Below are 25,006 nucleotides of genomic sequence, written 5' to 3' on the forward strand. Positions count from 1 at the left end.
TTAATTTTGAATTGGTAAAGTTCTCCTAAGATTAGGTAAGATCAAGCATATTCAGAGTGGGGTATGGCTATAGATAATTGGTATATTTCTTAATCGCCAAATTTCTCTTTCTTCCTCTGAAAAGATATCTACTTTATAAAGTTAAAAGAATGGGATCAAATGATCACACCCAAAATACTAAGAACGTAGCCCACACATCATGAATGTTAAAGTTCTGTATTTGTTTTTAATGAAACATAAATCAATAAGCTGAAAGTTTCATATGGCTACTGTGTAATATTGACTTGGTATAAAGCACGTTTATATATATATATGTATCACTTATATATGTAAACATTTCATACCTGATATAATATATATATATATATTAGACCTCTATATTTATATCTGACTACCTATATATCTCTATCTATCTATCTATCTATCTATCTATCTATCTATCATTCTATATATATATCTGAGGTTTCTACATAAATGATTTAATTAAACATGAGTGAAAAATATCAGGAGAAAATGGAGCTTCATGGAACTTGTACAGATTTTTCCTACAGCACTGGATGGCAACTTTTTACATGGCTTTTATATTATACTAGATAAGAAATAACTTATCTATAAAATGGCGCAGTGTTTCCATGTAATTTACACTTACCTTTCTGTGTACTATTAAAGTACATAGAAAGATAAGTGTAGATTATATGGAAACACTGCGCCATTTTATACAAAAAGATTGAGGATTCAAGGATTTTGTTTTCTGAGAGCAGTCCTGGAACCAATTTCCTATAGATACTGAGGGACAACTGTGGCATTACTTTTATTCCTCATGAAAATCCTACAAGGTTATTTATAGCTATAATTTCCTTTAAGCTGAGTAAACAAGATAAATTGCTGTTATCTGGAATGTGTGACTCTTGCCTAACCACTGTAGCCAGTATTTTGAGGATGCAGGGACATATCAGAAAGAGTAGTTTTTAATCACAGGGTATTACATTGGATTATAATAACCTATCTCATACTTTTCTACTATAAATTTGTACTGTGGAGTAATAGCTGGCTGTGATCTCAGTAGCCACACCTCAGATGTACAGAGATAAAGGAAGTAATCTGTGTGCTTGCTCACTTGGCATGATGAATGACAAGGTGTGTGCATGTATGTGAAAGCATCAAGCTGGGATGTTTATCCACATAATGCTCCATCTAACAGACTTTTCATGTTTACCAGAGCATCACAGGAGGTAAAATATACCCACACCATTCCTTTGTGGAGTAAACATGTATTTTACCATAAATAGAATGTGGGTATGACTCAAAGTAGCTGTGCCTGGGAAAGTAAAAACTCATCTGTGCATTTACCCACCTGGAAAATGAACATCAAGATGTGCACAGGAGATCCAAAGCATCAGCAGGTGAATTTTACTTATGAAATGCTCATTGCTAAATTTCTGTGTACTTAGGTTTTGGTTTTTAAAGTGTTTCCTTTTGACTTTTCTGGGAGAAGTAGCCCAATTTATGATGATACATGGAAAACAAGATTTGCCAGTTTTGGAGGAGCTTGAAAGTGAATCATCAGATCATTCATGCATGGATGATGAAGATGATAATCACTTTGACATTGACCTAGGAGCCAAAGTTCCTGTAACAATGAAATGAAGTGAGAATTGTCTAATAGAAATACAGGGAATGTCAATTTCCTTAATTGAAGTGACAAAGAAATCAGAAATGTGAGTACATATTTGACTCATTGAAATAGTACAGAGGGTCAGGGAGATGGCTCAGCAGAATAAGCGCTTGCCTGGCAAGCACAAGGGCCTGAGTTCAATCCCTGGTTCTAAAAAAAAGGCTGGGGAGATAGTCTAGCAGCATAAGTGCCTGCCTAGCAAGCACAAGGGCCTGAGTTCAATCCCTGGTTCTAAAAAAAAGGCTGGGGAGATAGTCTAGCAGCATAAGTGCCTGCCTAGCAAGCACAAGATCCTGAGTTCAATCCCCTGTTAAAAAAAAAAAAAAAAGAAAAGAAATAGTACAAAATGGCTACACAACCAAATGAAATAACCCAATGTTAGAACTAGGTCCAAAAATATAATGAGGATCTTGGCAGGGTGAAACATTAGGATGAATGCCCACACTCCCATTCAATGTTAAAAACTGTAACTGATGAAATGTTACAAGATGTTGTGGCATACACAAATACTTGATATACAAGTAAAATGTTTTTTATGCACCAATAGCCATACTCAAATATGTATTTATTATGACATCTCTCTCTTTGAAGTGAAAGCATTCATAGGTTTGCTGTATTTAGCAGGGCTTTCTCATGGTAATTGCAGGAATGTAAAAGACTTATGGAAACATGATGTGTGTGGGCTTCAGGTTTGTAGAATAATGATGCTGCTGAGATTTTTTTTTTTTCAAAATTTTCTGAGGTTTGATGACAAAGCTACTTGCCAAGAAAGTAAAATAACTAATAATCTGGCTGCTATCATTCATTGTTTAAGAGCTTTGTTTCAAAATGACAAGCAATTTGTACACCATCTGAATATGTGACTATTCATGAACAGCTTACAGCATTTCACAGACACTATAGCTTCAGGTAGCATATGCACCCAATATCCTTCAAAATGTGGCACAAAACTTATGCTCTAATAGACACAAAGATTTATTATGTTTTCAAGTTAGACATTTATCCTGGAACTCAGCCATCAGATACTTATTTGTATAGTAATAAATAGAACAATGTTGTAAACAAACTTGTTGCTTCTACCTCCCAAACTAATAAGAATGTGGCATTCAACAATTGGTTTATCAGTTTCCTATTGATGTTACATGTGCTTACAGAACACAAGTTGACCAGTATAGAAACTGTATGCAGGAACAAAGTAGAAATTCCAAATAAAATGCTGCAGCTTCCAAACAGAGAATTGTACAGTACAATCTTTGGATTTCAGAAAATTGTCATTTTTATATGGCAAAGAAAAACAAATTGGTAATCCTGATGTCAATATTATACCACAATGTAAATATTGATAGGAAACCTCGACAGTACAGAAGCCTGAGATGGTAACATTCTGCAATGAAAGCAAAGGCCAAGTAGATGATATTGATGAGTTGTGTAGCAGCTATGACGTCACTCAAGACACAAAGTGTTGGCCAATATTTTCGTGTTACTCGATTCTAAACATGTGTGGCATAAATAGTTTGATAGTTTACAAAGAAAATACGAAGTGCAAAATATCATGAAGAAATTTTCATAGAAGATTAGGACTAGAACTCATAAGAGATTGTTTGCAGCAGAGGAAAAACAAAATGTTTCTTCCCAGGGAATTACATAAAATAATTGCGGAGCACACTGGTTAACTGACAGGTGAGCAAGGAGGTGCAACATCGCAAAGACCTACTACAGCATCAGGAAAACGAAGAAGACCTTAACTGTGCTCTGAAAGAAAGGACATAAAAATATAACATACGTGCTGTCAGTGTAGAGAATACATATACATGGAACATGCAGTTGTCATGTGTGAAGACTGCCTTGGTTGTGACAGTTTTTCTGTGGGGGAGGGTATTGGGAATTGAACTCAGGATCTTGCTTTTGCCAGGCAGGCACTGTACTGCTAAGCTATATTCCTGGCCCTGGGTGTGACAGTTGAAGCAAATACTTCCGTGGTATACTTGCATTTGTATTTATATTATAGTTCATGGAAGTTTTTATTCCTGATGTTATGTTTTAGGTTTTGTAAGCAAGTAAACAGTTGATGTGAAAATGTTGATGTCTACCATAAGTACTCATTACGTATTTGATATTCTATTTACATGACACCTTATTTTCTTATTTTTCTGCTATGTGCACATTGTACAATATAGTAGGAAGCTGCTGACAAAGCAGAAAGAGAAGGGTGGTGACAAGACTTCCACACAGGAAAGGAAAGCTAGGCACACATGCTGTCAGTGTAAGCAAGACATGTGCATAGGACATGTAATTGTTATACGTGAAGACTGCCTTGGATGTGACATTTGAAGCAAAGATTATTTTTGTTGTAGCGTTCTACTGGTATTTTCATTGTAGTTCACACAGCAATTTACTTTTGATGCTATCTTTTAGGTTTTGTAAGCAAGTACACAGCTGCTGCAAAAATGTTGATGTTTATTCTAAACATGCAATACATATTAAGAACTTAATATTTTATTTTATTGATATTTTTATGTTCATATTAACTATACATTGTACAATATAATCATCATCATCATCATCATCATCATCATCATCATCATCATCATCATCTCCTGACAAAATAGCAACTTAAGCGTGTCTCATATAAAGACCAGGGAGCAAGACACATCTGCTGTCAGTGTAAGCTTTAATATATATGGAATGTGTTGTTGTCATGTGTGAAGACTGCCTTAGATGTGATAATTAAAGATTGAAGACTGAAGTAGAGTTCTATTGGTATTTTTATTTTAATTTATATGGGAACACATTTATGTGTTTCTGCTGTTTTTTTTTTTTTTTAGGCTTTGTACATCAAAAAACAGTTGTTGAAAATTTTGATTTTTATAAACAATAAATAAGAAAAATTCAATACTTTCTTTTTGTAATTTTTTTCCTGTTAAGTAAAATTAAAATTAATAACTCATCAATAGAAATACTCTTAACAAATACAACTTACAATAATTTGCCTTTATGATATAATGGGTATTATGTCCGGTGGGCTATACATTACAGTTTAATAATTAAGAGGAAGTGGGATACAGAGCCCTTATTAAAGGTTGATTCTGGGAGTCTACATTCAAGGATTCTAGTTTTGGATGGAACCAAGGAAAAGCAACTTTGAGAAACTGCGTGAATCATTTAAATGCAAAATTCCTTAATTTGGCCCCTAAACTATGAACCTTACATCCACAGGCCATAGATTCCACTGCTGGAGGCCTTAATCTGCTGGAGGGGAGGGTTGGAGGAGGGCTTGTACAGAGAATTAAAGTTTAATTTACAGAAGTAGGACTTGAGAGATGGCTCAGTGACTTAGGGGCCTGCACTCTGCTCGCTTTCAACTCTTTTTTTCCTCATCTCAAGATGATTTTTCAAGCAGTACCTCCAAAGATTCCCTGCAGTTCTTGATGTCTTTAATGAACTTTCTTTGCTCCATCTAACTTTCAGCAGCAGACAGATGAAGAGGTGCTGAGAGGGAACTCTCACAGAGTGACCGGCCTGGACTTGTGAAAAAACTGTTATGAATTATAATCTCTTGTAACCTTGATTTTCTTATCTATAATTGAAGATGACATTTGTCTTGTAAAACGACTGTAGGGCTTACCATACTGCCTAGCACATGGTAAATGATATTGTTATTTTTAAACTTATTTTTGAGTGAGATGTCAGGCATTACATGAGCCAGTTCTCAGACTAGGAAAAACTTTCCAGTAGAATATATATGTATATATATATATATATATATATATGAATGCAATGAAAGCTAAAGACCAGCACTGTCCAATAAAAATATAATGTAAGCCATTTATGTACTGTTAAATTTTCTAGTATCCGCATTTCTAAAAGGTCAACTGAATTTAATACTGTATTTTACTTAACCAAATGTAAAAACAGTATTGCAGCATGTCATCAACATAAAAAATATTGAGGTTCTTTTTTAAACTGGCTTTGAAGTTTGTGCACTTTATACTTTCCACATATCTCAACTTGGGTTCTAAAATTTCCTAAGTGAAATGTCCTACCCAAAGGTGTGTTTAATGCAAGTATGTTGTCCTATCTGCTTTTAAAGTTAATGAAAATTATATAAAACAAAAAATTGTCTCACTCCCAGGAGTCATATTTCACATTTTTGCTAGCCACAAGTGGCTAGGGCTGTCTTAGACAGAGGAGATTTGAGGCTTTGAATTTCGCTTGGACTTCGAGGACCTCATGAAGTTCACCTTTTCTTATATCCGTGTATTTGCTAGGAATTTTCGGTTTCACCTTTTAAAAAGCCAATTTACAACGTGGTCGTCTACAAGCTCCTTTTTTTGTGTGCACCGAACATTCACGTTGGCTTGTGAATCCGGCTACAACAGGCAACTTTATAGAGCTGGGAAGTGGCTATTTGGACTTCAGAGAAACCAGCCCAGGAGAGAGTGGCTGAATCCCTTTGGTTCCTGCTTTCTGTCACCGTCTTCCGGCGAGGACAGATTTATTTAACCTCTATTAGCTTAGCGATTTTCACCTTCCTGACAACCAAACTTCAGGGTTTGCACTTCCCAGAGTATAAAGTCTCTCCAAAAGCAAGGCAGAGGCCAGTGAGCCCTCAGAGAGGGATTTACCCGGAGCCCCTTTCTATTTTTAGCCAGGCCACAGCGTGCCATCAAGTTTCCGGAGAAAGAAACGCACAGCTACAAAACAGATACTCAGAAGGCCAAGCCCCTGCCAGGTGCCGCTCGAAGTCCCCCGGCCACTCCCACCGAAACTCGTGAGCGCGCGTTTTCCGGGGTGGCGCGAGCCCGTCCCCCAGCGCCAGAGCGCCGGCTCCCTGCGGGACGCCGGGCGGTGGGCGTGGCCAAACCAGAGGGGGCGGGGCCGTCTGGGCGGGGCGGGGCGGGGAGGCGGAAGTTCCCCGGGCTCGGGACCGCGCGCGCCCGGCGAGTCACTTGTCAGCGCTAGTCTGAGGCGGAGGCAACGCGGCGCGCGTTCCGAGGTGAGCGGCCGCCTGGGTGGGGAGCCTCGGCTTCCCGGCAGGGCCGGGAGGAGGGGAGCACAGGGTCGGACCGCTCTGGAGGAGGCGGAGGAGGGGGCACGGCGGCGCCTCAGGTGCGGTGGGGCAACGCGGAGCCGGCCGGCGTGCGGGGCCCTCGCCGCGGACTGTGCGGGACCTGCGGGCCGCCGCGAGGGCGAGTTAGTTCGTGTGCTCGCCCGCCTGCGCGCCCCAGGGCTCAGAGAACGCTGGAACCTGTTTCAGGAAAACTCGAGCGCCCAGAGTAAAGCTCTCTTCACAACAAGTCTGTCACGAGCCCAGATTTGGGGCTTGGCGGGTGTAGGGCGTGGGTGAGACAGCGCCTTTGGGGCGCCTGACTGTGGGAGAGGGGAAGGAAGGGAGTGCAGACTGCGGAGCTCGGGAGCAGATGCGTGGCCGGCTGGGCGGGGCGGGTCCAGGGTGTGTGTGACCCCAGATCCGTCGGGGCAGGTCCGGGGTGTGCCTGACTCCAGATCTCTCCCGAGCCTGCTTCCCCAACACGCCCCGCAGTTTTATTTAGTTCTGTTTGAAAACTCACCCTGGTTTCCTGTGGCTTTAGCTGTTCAGCTCTACCTCCGTTCTTTGCATAGGGAAAAAGCAATTCTCTGCCTTGTCACCGTGAGTCGCGAGTTCTCTGGATAGTCCCACCACCTATCCAGAGAAGTTGGGACCTAAGTGCGGGAAACACCAGACTTCTCTCTCTGGTCCTAGAGTAGACGGTGAGACTTGACCTAAAAGAAGATCCACAACCATAGAGAAATTCCAACTTATTCCGTGTGTTTGAAAGCAGAATAGACTATTTCCTGCGTGCTTGGTATTTTATGACAGGTTTGGGCACTAATAATCGGAGGAGACCCAGGATAGGCCAATGAAAATATTGCCATTGCTTAGGGATCAGAATATTTTAATATGAAAGAATTCCAAGTAAAGCTAGGAGAATCTAGAAAAAACGATGGTTTTGTAGTGTGGCTATGACCTTTCCAGTAGTAACAATCTTGATAAAAAATGGCCATATCAAAAAGGAGGTCCCCAAGTAAACTTACTATATTTTTTCATGTAGGGAAAAGTGAGATCAGAGGAATTAGGGCCTTTCACATTCTTTTCTTGTCACAAGTTGAAGATTAAAAAATGAGGACAATAGCCTGGAAAATATCACTTGGCTTTTACACACTCCTGATTTGTATTGTATGTCAATACTAAAATTTTCTCTACAAGTTTCATGAAAGTCTCTTTTTACAGTGGGAAGGCAATTAACTGAATATGTAGCTTTATGTTAACTCCCAGAGTCTTCGTTTTTACTGTATAACAATTTGACTTTTAATATAGCCTTTGACTCTTTTATAGTGGCTTGCTTGCTGCTTCAGTAGTGAGGGACTGTGTCATTGCCTAGGAGTTAAGTGTACCACTGTGTCATTGGAAAAAACCTATTGACTTTCTAGATAGATACAGTTCACATTATTTCCTAATTATTTTTCTTGAACTAAGAATTTTTCTTGACTAAGATCCCTAACCCTAAGTATTATTTCATTTTCCCATTTTGAGATGAAGGAATCTGTTTGCTTTATGTATACCCAGTGGTTCAAATTTGCTATTATGAATTTGGTGTGATGAGATAGAAATTTTGAGTAGGTTTTAAAAATGAAAAAAAAAATATTTGAAGAAGAGTAATAGTATAAGGTAGTTATTTGTCTTAAGAGCTCAGACTTTTCTAAGGAAACAGCTTTGTTTTAAAGTTATAATTTTATATACCTGTTGTAGCGTTAATATTTTTTAAAAAGCAATGTTATGTTTTTTACTATTTCATTAAATAAAAAACTTCGTTTTTCCCATTGTCTCCTGTCGTTGTAATTACCCATAGGAAATTCCAAGTCAGACTTTTAAAAAAAATTTAAAAGTGTTATGATAGAGTCATCGTGAGCACATGTACAGCAAAACAGAAAAAAGAAAATACTGAAACACTGGTTCTTTTCTAAAGCTCCCATTCAAGTTCATGAGTTAAGCTTAGCCTTGTACCTGTGCCATTTTTAGTCATTGTCTTTTTCATGGGGTAGTAAATGCTTACTCTCTGCTTGGCCTAAAGAGGTGCATATGTACAACAAAAAGCAGATTCTTACTAAAACATCTGCTGTGCTGTGCTAAATAAAGGCTTGCCTATCATTGTCTATCTGAAGGAAGAGCAAATATGTAGGTGTAGAAAATACATTGTCTGGGTAAAAGGGAATATGAAGTGTAGTTCATGACTGGAGATGGGTTTTGTCCAGTAAGCACCAGTTTTTAATTTTAAAAAATTAAGCATTTAGAAAACCCGAATGGGAATCTACGGACTTTTAGTTCCTCTTATGTATTATAAATTAAGTGAACTTGAAGGACTCTTGCCAGCACAAGGAGTGTGAGATGGAGAACAAGGGAAAATCATTTTGAATTAAATCTGAAGTAAGATCTTGCTTTTGAAGGTGTAGCTTGGTGATGGAGCACTTGCCTGACATGTACAAGGCCCTGGATTCTACTCCTAGAACACTTATCATGCCTCCCTCCCCCAGAACTTGTTCTTACATACTTAACAGCATTGTAAGGTACAGTTAACTGAACTTTGTATTCAAGAAACTACAAAATTGAATTGTAACAACTTGTAAAAGTGATCAAAGATTCTGATAAGTATTTTTTAGGCTCAAATTGCACGAGTGTAAAAGTTTTATATTATGTAGATAATAGATTTCTCTTCTTGGACTAAAATTCATGAAGAACTTATGTCCCTTCACCCTCCCCAATACTGAAATTTAGTTAGCTTTGTCCTAAATGCCTTTAGATAGAGCATAGGGTTTCAAGGAAACATTTTTGTTATGGATCTCATTTTCTTTCAGTTTCCTTCATTGCCTGGCATTCTAATTTGAGCTATTGGAACCATGAGCAACTACAGTGTATCCTTGGTTGGCCCAGCTCCGTGGGGCTTCCGACTGCAAGGTGGCAAGGATTTCAACATGCCTCTGACAATCTCTAGTGTAAGCAAACTTTACAGACTTTATTACAAATGTTCATTCAGTGCTCAGTTCTAGAAACCTTGGGCTGTGTTGCTGAATTCTGTTGACTCACGCTATGTTTGTTACAGTTGTTTGTGGGATGTTTTCTTGGGAAATTTAGATAGAGCTCTAATAAAGGATGGGGGAAAGGAATTAGCAAAAACAATTTATTTCAATCTAGCTTATTTTCAGCTTTCCTTATATCAGCAAAAAAATAAATGGAAAAGAATTTAGGGAGCAGAGCCTAAAATTTTGAACTGCTCAAAATTCCCCAATTTAGAAGAGAATTTCTACTCTTCTTTTAATCAAGTCATAGTATCTTATATGCAATTCTATTCCCCAATGCTTTAGCTTTGGTTTCTTTATATGTAATTTTATAAAATTGTACTATGTATTTATTTTGTATTACTATGTATTTGCAGTAAATAATGATTACATTTATTGTGGGGAGCTTGTATTTGTATGTAACACATCTTAACTTTTTTCTCTTTCTCTCCTGAACTCCTGCTAGCTCTTCTTCCCCTCTGCATCTGCAAAAGGTGTATTTCTGTTGTTTTAACTCTTTAAAAACAATCCTTGTCTCCCTTTCCTAACTCCTTTCCACCTCTTGTTCCCTTTCCATTTGAAAAAGATCTTCCTATTTTGTAATATCTGGTTTTCTTTGCCTCCTTATTTTTACTTTGGGTTTCTTATGTTCTTTTTGCTTCAAATCTGTTTTATTAAAAATCGTTGATGAAAAACTGAATACAATGACCGTTTTAGGTATTTCCTTAGCTGGCTTTCTGGGGGATGTGATAGGCAACAGTAAAATGGTCAAATGCTATTTAACTTTAAAAAGAGAATGAAGGTCTTAATGTCCACCTATATATCTATGAGTAATGGCGATTCGGCCTTTTACCTGCTTATATAATTACTTGAATGTATTCTGTGATATAGTTTAAGAATGTGTTCATGGTGATGTTACTGATGAGGGGAATAATAATTGCTTCTACTTACTGACCCTAAAGTCTGCATGATACAGTTCCACCTACATCAATAGGTAATTATTTCTATTAATTACTGTGCAACTTTTTAGAAATTCTTTGTATTCAGATAAATATGACTTTCTTGTTTTGAATTTTTAATATACATAAAAACATCAGACCAAAATGTAATGGGGTATCACAAAACAATTATGTCCCCAGATATTTATCATTTCTTGATGGTGACAACTCAAAATGTTTTCTTCTGATAAGTATGAATTTCTACTCTTCTTTTAATCAAGTCATAGTATCTTATATGCAATTCTATATTTTTTTTCTCAACAACTTACCATGGAAGGGCTTTCCCTATTAATAAATAAGGATGCTTCTTTTTATAGAAACATCATTTATTTAATTAACCTACCATAGAATGGCTTTTGTGTTTCAAATTGTTATTATCAACAGTGCTGTAGTAGATATGATATAATTCATACATACATATATAAATATATAGATCATTTTAATAAGTTGTATCAGTTTACACATTTGAATTACCCATGAACATACCTATTCCATACTCCTTTTTTCCAGTGCAAGTCTTACCAAGATTCCTTGGAATTTTTTTGCCAAATGTTATAAATGTATCACTGTACTTAATGTTTACAGCAATCTGAAATAGGGTTTTTTTTTCCATTGTAGAGAAGTACTGTGAGTGGATGGCTTGTCTGGAAATGCTGACTTTCAAGCTGTTATGCTAGGCTGCCTCTAATAAGTCACTTTATCTTATATTCAGTTAGATTGTTTCTTAGATATTTAGATGGTTTTTAATTTTGTTTAACTACAGGTATATGTACATGTATAGATGTACAAATATGGATATACATATACTCTGCATCTTACATGCTTGCTTTTAACTGTATATGTATCTTTAACTTGATTTTGAAGGATTAAAACTGTATTACCTAGTATATTGCAATTAAAATACTGCAAATACTCTTTTTAACTAGGGTAAGTTTCATTATTTTGTAGATTTTCAAAGTTATTTTAAATTTATCACCCATTTCTATTGTGATTCTGGGTCATTAGATTTTGTAAGGAAATATTACGTAAGTCGACAGTGAAAATATGTGTTGTGATTTATTCCTGTTTGGGGCAGGAAGTGTTTTCTTCTATCTACTACAGACCAGTTACAAGGACAGAATAATGTCTACTTGTGTTTTAACATTATTTTATAGTGTTTTGAGTTAAGAAGGGTACTGTGTAGTATAAAATACTACAATTTTTGGCTAAAAAAAGGTCCAAAATCAAATTTATACTTATCTGAAGCAAGTGTAATGATTACTTTGTTTTTCAGTAATAGAACTATAAGTGGTTAGTGTAAGTTGTCTGATACCATGAGTTGAAATAGTTTCACATGCTTTGGTTCCCTGGCAGAAAATCTGAAGTGCTAGCTCCATGTTGTGATGCTGATACAACGGAACACTGTGTACATACGTAGTGCCTTCCTCTGGCACGGCAAAATGCTTTCCTTATGTAGACAGAGTGCTAATTAAAGGATTTTGAACCTACTGATTAAAAGAGACTAAGGTAACAAAGCTGCCGAGTTATTTCTGTTCTCTTACAAAAGTCTCTGCCATGTACTGTGACCTTTTTGGGCCTTGTGCAGTGGGGCATGCAATTCATTCTGAACTGGAAAGGATTGGAAGAAGAGGGGGAGGAAAGAAGGGAATGTTGGCTCAACTGGGCTGCTAGGCTGTTGGCCTTTCAGTATGGTTATTTTTAACCCCTAATGTGGTTTAAACATGCCTAGTAACATTGCTTAATGACAGTGTATGCCTATAACTAATTTATATTGTGGTAAAATTATTAATGTTATACATGTTATACGTTAGCATTTTAACTCATGCTAATTAGTCCTCTGATTCTATTTAACCTTTATTATGTAAAATTACTAGGCTATTTTTCAGTGATCACTGGTTTCTTTAATTAATAGTATCAAGAAGCAGTTGAAACCTAAAAGCATGCCTTAAAACATGTAATTTAATGATTTTCTTATTTTAAAGATGCATATGAAGTTCTTAGGATTCTCTCAATCGCTACCTTTTAAACTAATAGTAAGTTAAAAAGATTATTTATACATTGGAAACATTAAGTTCCCCACAGTTGTAAGAAACATGACTTTTTTTAACTTCTAGTTTCTGAAATTATAAAAAAAAAGTCAGATGTCTATGCTGAATTGGAAATCTGCATTTTTGTTTTTAGAGTTCAAATTATGTTATTTTTCCTTTGGTCAGATATTTTGTGGGCCCTAAAGGGCTATTTACATTCTTTTATAACATTGGAACTCTGGGGCATCAAGTTGTGTTTTGAGATAAATAAGTCACTGGCAAGAACTTGAACATTCTGTTTTCTTGAGGTTTTGTTATGCCAGCCTATGAAAATACTAAATAGGATTTGTTTTGTAAAGAAAGTAAGCTATAAAATTTTAATGTGTCACACAGTTTTTTTTTTTTTTTTTTTTTTTTAAACTTAGTTGTAGGAATTTTATGTGGTATTCTATGTGTGGATTTCTAAGATGGGTCATAGGCAGTTTCTCCTGTTTTTGGAGACACTCAGATCTGCATGATCTGAAGTGCATGAGCACATCTTTGTCTTTAATTTTCTTTCCTTAAAATGTAGTGCTGGCTAGGGGAGTTTGCAGGCTTTTTATGACCCTGTGTTTATGGGAATTGCCCTACAGCCATGAAATGCTAGGATGGGTTTCATTGTTGTAATGTGGGTTTTGTTGTTGGTCTTTCCAGTATATTTTATAAGAAGAAATAGGAGACTTGTTTCTCAATTGAGTCTATGTTTTGGCAAGTTGGTGTTTCTCATGATGGAAGATTATATATTTATGAGTTACATCTTTTAAGTTCAACATCCTAAAGCTGAAATAGTTGACTGTGTTATATATAGCTTTTTTTCTTCACTGTCGGTATTTTGACTTAGAAAAGAAGTTGTCTGAATTCTCCATAAACAAACATTTTGGAGATTTGTTTAGTTCAATAGAATGAGGTTTACTTTGATTCTCAAGGTAAGGGAGAATAATTGTTATAGGTACTGAAGCTTTTTTAAAAATTGAATTTGAAAAGGAGAAGAAAATTTTCATTTCTTGGAGTATGGAGCCTTATTTGGGAACATAACAGAATAGAGTAAGACAAAATTGTGAAACACTTTACTGTGAACTTATTTGTTCAATTAGTTATGGGAATACTGCACTAAAGGTTAGTAGTAAAGAAATAAGCACAATGCTATATTCCTAATTGGTATCTTTAAGACTTGTCACAAGAAAACATCTAATGAAATAACAAAGATGTTGTTTCTCAGTTTTTGTGGCTATTAATCTTTTGTGTAGGGATTGGCTTCCTTCAGAAGAAACTGATTGAAATGGCCCTTGAAAGAGGGAGTTTGAACACCTGTACATCAACATTTTTCTGCTTTCAGTGCAGAGTAAGGGTGAAGACTTTGCCTGCCATTTCTTGAGTCTTGTGAATATATTTGAATGATTCTGCAGACTTGCCAGCTGCAGTTTCCCTCCTGGAGGAAGACAGAAAGACTTTCAGTCCTTTCAAGCAGAAATGGGAGAGCTATCCTACCTTGAATAAATGGGCCTATTGTTAATTTTAAGCTATGGGTATTTTCTTTTACATTCCCTCCCAAATACCCTGTCACTATGCCAACTTGGAAAGTTAATTTAGTTTATGTATCTACATAATGTATATTTCATATGTATGTTCACTTTCTACTTATAAAACATTAATTGCCTTTTGTATGTGACTCAGAGACTGTCTTTTCTCGTGTGGTAATTTTTTATCACTAGTGGTCACTAGTGTAAAGAATCTCAAGATAATTCTGAAGGTACTTTTAATAATAAGTGAAAAATCTTAGTATGTTTTATTGAAAATTAGTGAAAAAAAGACTTAAATTTTAACAAATGTTTGTCATTTAGAGAAGTTATTTTCTAGAAAAATTTCACTGGTAGACAGCACTTTCAGATTTGATGGAGAAAACAGTACAGAAAGGGTTGAGTAAAGTAAGAATAACAGTTTAGACCTGAGGAAAGAAGGTTGTCATATAACCTGTTCACCTACTCATGAGTTAAGTATAGTGTCATTACTTAAACTGAGAATATTGATTTAAGCCAATAGATTTATTTTCTATTACTTTGGAGGAAAAGAGCTTGACGTTATGATGGCCTTGATCAGTGTGCCTACGATTATATGGTTGGTTGTCTTTGTTTTTAACATCCTGTTTGCAGTTCTTACCATGACTCCTGTATCCTCAGGACCAGTCATATCCTTTTGCCCCAGTTGTCACTGCAAAGAGGGGAAATCTGATATTATTTAGTTAGTCTAGAAGCAAATATTTCTCTGGATAAAAAAGGAATTGTACCTTTGGCATCTTATAAGGGGTTATTATGTTTCAGCTTTGGCAGGTGAGACTAGGTGTTTATTTTAGTTTTGAGATTCAGAAATACTGAGTATGCAGTATAGAGCTTGATAGAATGAGACACTAACATGTCTCATTAGCAATATACCACTATGTATGCATTTTCAAGAAAATGACATAATAGAATGAAATGAGAAGAAATTGGCCTCAGTTACCAAAGAGCACTGGCCATGATATCCATGGTTTGGTGAGGTATTCTAGGTGTAGAGTCACTGCGTATTTCTCTTGAGAAAACAGGTTTGGTTTTTAATTGACAAAGAAAATCAGAATATTTCTTTAGGTGACAAACAAATTGACAAAACAGTGTTGTATCAGTACCCGAAGTTTGGTTTGGAAATTTTTTCTAATGTTTTTAACTGAATTTTTTAAGTCTTGCTTACTTTCTTGTTGGGGTTAGTCACACTTTTGTAAATACTCAGATGTCTTTTAAAGCTCATATTTTGTTATCCTCACCCATTTTGTATGATAATTACTGGGACAAAGTTCATTGACTTTGTTGGCAGTTATAGCAGTACTGAGACAGCTGAGCAGTGGTAGCAAATTTTCCTGGTAGGCTGAGTAGACCATGAACTGGAGAAGTTAACAGCAGAAAATGAAGTTGAAAAGTTAAGAGAAAAAGTTAGGAGGAAAGTAAAGGGTACTTTTTAAAACACAACAGAAAGTTACTTTTATTTTTATTTTTTTAATGTATTTAGTACAAGGTCTACAGGGTCTCCCTAAACAGATCAGACTTGTAGTGATCCTCCTGTTTTCAGCCTTCCAATCCCTGGGATTACAGGCACGTGCCACCATGCCCAGTCTCAGTTGCTGTCTCAGCATGCCCCAGGGGTGGGGCCAGTATGGCAAGCTGGGGATGGAACCCTGGTGGATGCCTCTCCTAAGCAGGCACTTTAAACCTCTGAGCTACGTGGCCAGCCCAGAAACAGTTATTTATTGAGTCAAATCTGACATTTAATAAACATTGCTTATTCTTTTACCCTACCCTGCTTTAAATGTTTCTTTAATTTGTTTATTAGGTGAGATACTCATATGGTCCCAAATTCAGAATTTTGGGCTGGGGATATAGCTCAGCAGCATGGTGCCTGCCTGGCAAGCATGGGATCTTGAGTTCAATTCCCATTTTCAAAATCCAAAAGTTAGAATATGAAGGGAAGAGTCCTATTTTCTTGTCATTCATTTTTACCTGCATAGCAAGTTTTAGTAGTTTCTGGTGTATACCTCTAGAAATAATTTGTATTAAGATATGTATGTAGAGCCTTCTAATTTGACTCTCATCACAAACAGTATCCTTAAAGAGAAAAAAAAATTATTTGTTGGCATTTTTTTTCTTTTTCTTTTAACCTAAACTTGTAAATATATCTTCACTTTTTAAAAATAGCTGCATTGTGTTTGGACTGGTAATTTATTTAACCAGTTCCTATTGACAGACATAGTTCTTTCGATTTTACTTTTACCGACACTGAAGTATAATTTTTGCACACACACATGCATATACACCGAGTATATTCATTAGATAAAGTCAAATCATTGCATGTATTTGCACTTTTGATTGATATTGGCAATATCTCTACAATATGAGAATGCCTACCCACAATATGAGGATACATTTTCCCCCATGTTACCTGTACTAACATGACTTTCAGCAGACTTTGATCTTTTCAGTTTTGATCTTTTGGGTCAGTTTCTGTATGACTATTTTTGCTCTGCTTTGCTTTTCTTACTTTCTCCTTTTTTCTTCCCTCGTTCTCTCCCTTTGTTTTTTTTCCCCTCCTCCTTTCCCCTCTCCTTTCCTCTGTCCTCCCCTCTCCTCTTCCCTCTCCTTTTCCTGTATCCCATCACCCCCTCTCCCCTATTTCTTCTCCCCTTTCTCTCTCCCCTCCCCCTGCTCCCACCCCCATACCTCCCTCCCTCCCTCCCTCCCAGACTGCTGGTATTACAAGTGTGCACTACGATGGCCGTCTCTTTGCTATAGGACTTAATCACAGTGTTGCTCTGTTTTAATGTGGTTTGCTGATTCCTAATTTGCAAGAAAATATATAAAGTGAAATTATGCCTCTCCTTAAATGACACCATTCATTTCTTAGGGTAGTTTTTTAATTCCTTAATCTAGATCTTCTGTCAGTAATTATCTAGTTTGCTATTTTTAAATATATTTCCTCTTTATGTTAGAATAATATTCCCAATTACCTGGCCAAAAATATTTAGTTTTGTTTTTGTGGAATGCTTTTTGGCATATTGTCATTGTAGATTTTTTGAAAAATTAAGCAAATCATACTTAATGGATTTGAGGTTATTATCACTGGAACTTCTCCTATAGCTAGATATATTGAATGGTTTTTAGTCTTATTGTAGGAACTAACTGTTATGAGGTGTTTGACATGGTTGTGGAGCAGTAAATTCACCCTTATAAAACTTATATGTTTTTATATCAACATTTATTTGTTAGTGGAGCTTACTTGACGCTACATAGGTTTATAGAGTGAGTCAGGCATGTGAGGTTGTTACTCATGTGTGGTGTAATATATTTCTTCATTTTAGCTGTATAAACATTAAGGTGGATCTGTTGGTAACCATGGTAATGAAAAATAAAGATGCCCAGGATCATTGTATTTTATGTGGTAAAGATGGGTGAAGGAGGAATTTCTTTTTAATGTGCTGCTGTGAGTTTCTAAATGTTGTAAAAAGAGTTTTAAATTAGGTAAGGATTGGATCCTGTCAGTTAATTATTAAATGTCCTTCCCCCAAATATCCAAAATTGATTGAACAGTAGTCACTATTCTTCATAAGTATCCCAGGTAAATACTGATTTGTCAAAGAGTAATTTAATGCTACTTAATGATGGAACCAAATTATCATTGACTAGATCAGGAATTTGAGTGCTGTGATTGAGCTCAATTGGAGATCTGTCACTATTCTATTATTGCAGCAAATACCTCAGATAATCAGCTTATAAGGAAATATTTATTTTGGCTCTTTACAGGGGCTTTAGTCTATAACTGAGTAGATCTGTTACTCTTAGGCCTCTGTGTAGGGACTTGCATATCATGGAGAGAGCGCATGTATGTGAAATTGTTTACCTTGTGACCTGGACACAAAAGAGAGGTGGAGAGGTAGAGGCGTGGGGCTTTGAGACATGTAAGAGCCAAATTATAGTAGGATCTGATTAATAGCCCAGCATTTTTCACATGATTTCTAAGACACTAACTTCTAGAGGTAGTAAATTTAATTATCTAGGTACAGGTTGTAGATGTTATAAAAGTATTTCTGTTTTTGAGAAAAAGTACAGGAAGTGAAGAAATAAGCTTTAGAAAACATGTTTTGGGCCAGCCAGATAGCTCAGCAGATTAAAGCGCGGGCTGGGGGGTTCAATCCTCAACCTGCTGTGCAGGCCCCACCCCTGGGGCGTGCTGAGGCTGCAATTGAGAGTGGATGTGGTGGCACTCACCTGTAATCCCAGCTGTTGGGAGGCTGTAAACAGGAGAATCACTACTAGTCTGATCTAGTAGTGAGACCCTGAACACCTTGTAGACCCTTCTCTAAAGATAGAAAAAAGAAAACATGTTTTTTAAGCTCCATTAGAGATTTTCTGAAGAAAGAATATAAACATGATCAGTGTTACCCAGGTAGTTTTGGCTATTCCCTTCACCCGTGTCTATGCTCCTAACTTTGAGGTATCCCATAAATGGTTTACCTTTTTTATACTAGGCATTTTTATTTATTTTTTATATGCACCTCTTTCCATTTCAGAAAATTATACTTATTTGGTAGTGAGTTCTCTGAATAGATGGCAGGCTTGGCTAGAGACAGGTTGTGTGTGTGTGTGTGTGTGTGTGTGTGTGTGTGTGTGTTTTGTAAAGAACAGATGCTATAGAATTAATGACTTTTGTATATGGGAGTAGCTGCTAATAGTGAGGAAAAATCATGATGAGTTTCCAGACTAGTTATTCAAATCATCAGTGAGATTGTAAAAGTTAATGATTCTGGGACTTTGCCTTAGACTTTGATTTTGATTTTTTTTTTGGGGGGGGGGGAATCGGGGATTGAACTCAGACCCTTGCGCTTGCCAGGGAAGTGCTTATTCTACTGAGCCATCTCCCTGGCCTTAGACTTTGAATTAAGGATATTTAGGGATTCAGTATTCTGTATTTAAAAAATAATTTCTCATGTTCCCTTTATATCAGTTGGGTTTCATTTTTTATCTTGATTTTGGGAACCATATGTAGGATTCTTTTCACTAAGTTTTTTTTATTGTAGAACTATTGGTGCTTAAATCACTTTAGCAAAAGAAATGTTAATGCAAAGTTACTTGGAATCTGAACTGCCATGGACTAAATAATGTGATGGATCTTCTTTTTCCCAACCACTAGTCTTTTGACTTTTTAGAGCTTAGTTGCTATATGTGAAGTTTCTGGGAAAACCCCCCCAGCATTCTTAGTAATCTGTAGTGCTAGTCTTAGGTATACTTCTGTTGCTATAAGCACCTTTTTGACAAGAGATGAAGGACTTTTAACATGCTGCTTATAGTATGTTAATACTTTAAAATGTAATAGAGAACATTAATTGGTAAGAGAATTATGGAATGATAATTTGGTGTACTAAGTTTTATAATGCAGCTCACGATTGAGCTAAATGATTACATTAAGTAAAAAAGACTGGCTATAGTCTTTTAATGTTTCTGGAACTGATACATCAGTTCCAACTTTTGGCCTCTGTTAGATTTCTAAGTAGTAGAGTTTAAGTAATACAAATATGTATTTTGTTAAACCATAAGCCTTTCTCACTAATTAGAAAATCTATAATGGATCTTATTTATCCAGATTACATTAGAATTCCCAATATATGATCTAGTAACTAGTGATTTAAGGGATAGTTATTAAATAGAGGACAAATGGAAAGCTGGGTTGCAGTCAAATCTTTTAGATTTGTTAATGTACAAAATTGATAGATTTAATGGATAATGAAGTTTGATGAAACTAACTTTTTTTTTCTTTTTTCTTCCTTTCTGCTTTTCTTTTTTCTTGCTATGTAGTTAAGGCTGGCCTTGAACTTACTATGATACAGTCCAGGCTGGCCTCAAATTGTGGCAATTCTCCTGCCTCAGCCTCCCAAGTGCTGGAATTATAGGATTTAAAGGACTGGGCCATCACACCTAGCTCCCCACTTTTGTATTTTATCTTGGTTTAAATATATAGGAAATGTCCCAGAATTTACATTATACTCTATATATTCCCTGTCTTCAAAGGTATAGTCTTTCTACATGTCAGCCAGGATTTGTTTTCTAGATCCATTAATTCTACTTTTGTCTTTTACTATCATGCACAACAAACATGTACATGCATGTCACGTGTTATTGCACAATATAGTCTTTAAATAGCTGAATAGTTATTCTGTAAGAAGCCTTTTCTTTCTCATAATAGTTTCCTCGTCTTCACACTCCTTACATTTATTTGTTTTAAAGTAGTTCAGTTTTTAAATGACTTTTCATATTAACTTTCAGGACAGAATTTAATCCTCAGATATATTAAGACTAATGCAAACATATAGTTATTAAGTAAAAAACCCAAAGTTTGTTTAACCAGACAATGAGGGGTTTAGGATTTCCTCTGAATAGTAAGCTCAGTGGACCTTCTCAACATTTTCATACTGTTTGGAAGTTGAACATCTATGTCTTCTGTTTACAAAGAGGAAAACTGGAGCTGGCCTATCCTTTGTACACAAACTCAGGTTTGTCTGGAGACACATAGAGATTAGCAGAGCCTACAAGGGACAGGTGATTGTTTTGTGTTTCAGTGAAAGTTCTTGGTTACACTGGGGAAAAAATTCAACAAAGACATTTGAGGTATATTGAAGCTTAGTTCTTGGAGTTTTATTATTATTGCTTACTGTATTTCAGGAGATGTGGAAAAATTCTTGGTACAGCAGAATGTCACTTTGATATGGTTTCCTAGTGTTCTCTTTCTCCTTAGTGGCTCATGTCAAGAGTCCTAAGAGGAAAACATATTAGTCAATACATGCCTGTTTACCTTTTATTATGTACTAGGCTTTGGGTATAGAGGGTGAGCTAGCTAGTTGCCTGCCTCCCAACCCCTTTTTACTTCTGATCAAACCTGTGGCCTTGAACATGCTGGCCAAGTGCTCTGCCAGTGAGCCACATCCGCAGCCTGAGGGTTACCTTTCACTTACTGATGAAGAGCATGTGAAACATGAAATGGAATATGAGAAGGAGCTTGGAAGTGGGAGAGAATGCACAATTGATCCTCTGTATCTCCATGTTCTGCATCTATAGATTCAGCCTATCAGAAAAAGATTACATCTATAGCGAACATGTACAAATGTTTTTGGTCATTATTCTATAATATAGTATAGCAAGTATTTTTATGTCATTTATATTGTATTAGATATAAACAAGATGATTTAAAGTGTATAGGAGAATATGTACAGGTTATATGATAATGCTATGCCATTTTACATAAGTGACTTGAACATTTCCAGATTTTTTTTTTTTTTTAATACATGAGAAATGATAGAACTGCTCCATAAATACTTAGAGATGTGTAATCAGATTCAGGAAGGGAAAATACGTTTGTTAACTCTACAGCCTATATCAGGGACGTGGGAAAGTCTAAATTACAATGTGTAGAATCCATGGAGAACACACAAAAGTAACACTGGCATGCAGAATTTGCTATATTGTCTACTTGTACCAGTGGATGGAGCTGTTCATTTTATGTCTTTACTGAGCACTGATCAAAAAGCTCAGTACTACAAAACAACAACAAAAAAAAGAGTACGTAAATAAAGGACCATTTTGTTATTAAAAAATCTATCTATGTATATACAAGATAGGATAGATATAAAGCTGTTTTAGTTCATTCATTGAGAGGAAAGATTTGTAGTAATATTGTTTTAGACAACATATCGTGTCTGCATCTTGTCCTCTGCATAACTACTACAAAGACAATATTGAATGTATCAATTGTTGTAACTGTCCTCCTAACCTATTTTGAAACTGTTTCATTGCTATTTTATTTTTTCTCATTACAATGAATATTTAAAAAAAGCTCAGTACTGAAAATAACAGAGATAAGTAAAGCAAGATCTTGAACCTTATTTCTAAAATACAGAAATAAAACAAGTGTTTGAACCTCTGTATTGTAGAAGAGATTAATACTTTAAAAGTATATCGATGAATAAGCAGTACCCACCTACATACCTCCCAGACCTAGAGAAATCATTCCTAAAATTTATTTGGAACCAGAAAAGACCTAGAATAGCAAAGGCAATCTTGCACAACAAAGACAAGGGAGGAGGCATTACAATTCCTGACTTGAAATTATACTACAAAGCTACTGTGATAAAATCAGCATGGTATTGGCAACGAAATAAACTTGAGGATCAATGGAATAGATTAGAAGATGCAGAGGCCTCTACGAACTTGCTCAGCCACCTGATCTTTGACAAAGGGGCCAAATGCTTACTGGAAAAAGATAGCTTCTTTAAATAATGGTGCTGGAAAAACTGGCTCTCTGCATGCCAAAAACTAAAACTTGACCCAGGTCTATCACCATGCACTAAGCTAAAGTCAAAATGGACTAAAGATCTAAACATTAAAACAGAAACACTAAATCTCCTGGAAGAGAAAGTAGGAGGAACTCTTGAAGACATGGGGTAGGCAAAGAGTTCATGAACAAAAATAAAATCACATGGGAAACACTTGAAAGAATTAACAACTGGAACCCCCTCTTATTGAGAAGTTTTTGCACATCAAAAGAAACTACCAACAAAGTGAAAGACAACCCACCAATTTGGAAAAAATCTTAACTAATAAGCACCCAGACAAATGTCTGCTCTCTAGAATTTATAAAAAACTAAAACACATTAAGTCCCCAAAATTTAAAGACCCAGTCCAGAAATGGGCATCCGAGATGAACACTCACTTCTCAGAGGACGAAATTAAAGAAGCAAATAAATATATGAAAAAATGCTCCACATCACTACCCATCCGTGAAATGCAAATTAAAACAACGTTGAGATATCGTCTCACCCCAGAAAGAATGGCTATCATAAAGAAATCAACCAACAACAAATTTTGGAGAGGCTGTGGGGAAAAGGAACCCTTCTCCACTGCTGGTGGGAATGTAGACTGGTGCAACCATTATGGAAATCTTTGTGGAGACTCCTTAAAAAACAGGACTGGAAATCCCGTTGAAACCAGCCATCGCCCTACTGGGAATTTTCCTGGAGGAACTGAAAACATCATACTGTAGTGATATATGTGTGCCTGTGTTTATAGTAGCACAATTTGTGATAGCCAAATCTTGGAAACAACCAAGATGCCTGTCACATGGAGAATGGTTGAAAAGGATGTGGTATTTTTATACAATGGAGTATTACTCAGCTATAAAGAATGATAAACTCGAAGCATTTATATTGAAGTGGATGCCACTTGAAGATGTACTTATAAGTGAAATAAACCAGACCCACATGTGTAAATATTGTATAGTCTCCCTAGTATGACAACTCAAAAGAAGAAATACAAATAGAATGTATAACACAATTAAAAGGAAAGTAAGAATGTGAGGATTGGACAATGAGGAGAGGGCAAAGAGAAAAGGTGGGAAACATAACAGGGGCAAAGCCACACATTTATACGCACAAGATGGATAAGGCAGTGATCCTGAGAAACATCAGCACGTTTTTGAAACTAGCAGTTAATTGGTAGGATTCTCACTCTTACTAACTACATATGCTGATACCTGTGAACCAAGCAACTGCACTGAAGATGGTAGTGTATAACAGAAGGGTCATGCTTGGAATGCCTGTCATTCTGGTCTTCTAAATACATACTTCTTGTCATGACATACTAATTATTACATACTGTCTCAAGCAAATGTTTTGTTTTTTTTTTAAAGGGTAATAAATGAAAAAAAGACATAAGAAAAAAAATGTCACAGAACTGTCCTGCTACAATGCTGTATATGGTTAGATTTCTAAATTTCTGTGTAAAAACATGTAATTGTTTATTCATATTCTTTAAATATTTTTCATTTTTAAAATTTTTTTCTCCATATTCTGGAGGGAATTAAAGTTTAACATATCAATACTTGATGGAAAATACCTGTTCCATGTTATGCCTAAGATGTTTGATATTCAGACAGATAGTGAGGTTAAACCCAATTGCATGTTATAGGGTAGTAACACGCTTCTCTTCTGGAAGGTTAACAACTTAAGTTTGCAGACCAAAAATTAGAGAAATAAAAGGGCTGCAAGGACTGCCAACATTTTGACCCTAGCCTTTCAAGGTCAGTGAAGACTCAGGACATAGAGAACCTATACTATGACATCATGTAACTCAGTTGTGTCTTAAATTTTCTGATCAAGGAGATTATGAGGCCACAGAGCAATGTGATCGATGATGTAGTGTGTGCCTACAGGGGGTCACATGGAGAGAAAACATTCTCTCAGGCTTTCACAGAGAGCAAATTGGTCAAGCAATGTCCATGACTCACCCTCATGGCTGACACTGACAAAGGATCTACAAACTGTGTTACAGGATTACAGGATAAATCCTGAGGGGACTTGACTGACCTTATCAGATACAGAAGTTACATTTCTTGTTATAGGAGTCTTGCTTTATCTTGGTCTTAACTACCCAGCAGAAAAATATAAAAACGAGATATATAAAGTAAAGCCATATTAATATGCCAAGCTGTGAAAGGCCCAAGTCAACAACTTCTGTGGATAACCCATTACTGTTGTGGACTGCTGGATTGTGTTGGATGCTTCTGTCGAATTCATGCACCTATTAGATATGCACCTATATATATATATA

At 36.3% G+C, this 25,006-nt stretch overlaps 1 protein-coding gene across 13 annotated transcripts in view; it reads left to right on the forward strand.

The window, feature by feature from the left end:
- The first annotated feature begins 6,577 nt into the window (after positions 1–6,577).
- The window catches only part of Pdlim5 (PDZ and LIM domain 5), a 230,076-nt gene continuing 211,647 nt past the window's right edge, over positions 6,578–25,006 (forward strand). For 12 of the 13 annotated variants that reach the window (XM_023700583.1, XM_023700585.1, XM_004640625.2 and 9 more), the window contains exons 1-2: positions 6,578–6,671; positions 9,569–9,706. In XM_023700583.1, coding sequence (XP_023556351.1) covers positions 9,611–9,706 — 96 coding nt within the window. In that variant the 5' untranslated portion in view covers positions 6,578–6,671; positions 9,569–9,610. Of the gene's footprint in view, positions 6,672–7,821; positions 7,893–9,568; positions 9,707–25,006 lie in introns of all 13 variants that reach the window. The other variant, XM_023700584.1, reaches the window with a different exon arrangement.

The sequence above is a fragment of the Octodon degus genome, unplaced genomic scaffold, assembly GCF_000260255.1.
Source record: "Octodon degus isolate 3935 unplaced genomic scaffold, OctDeg1.0 scaffold00125, whole genome shotgun sequence".
NCBI classification, from domain to species: domain Eukaryota; kingdom Metazoa; phylum Chordata; class Mammalia; order Rodentia; family Octodontidae; genus Octodon; species Octodon degus.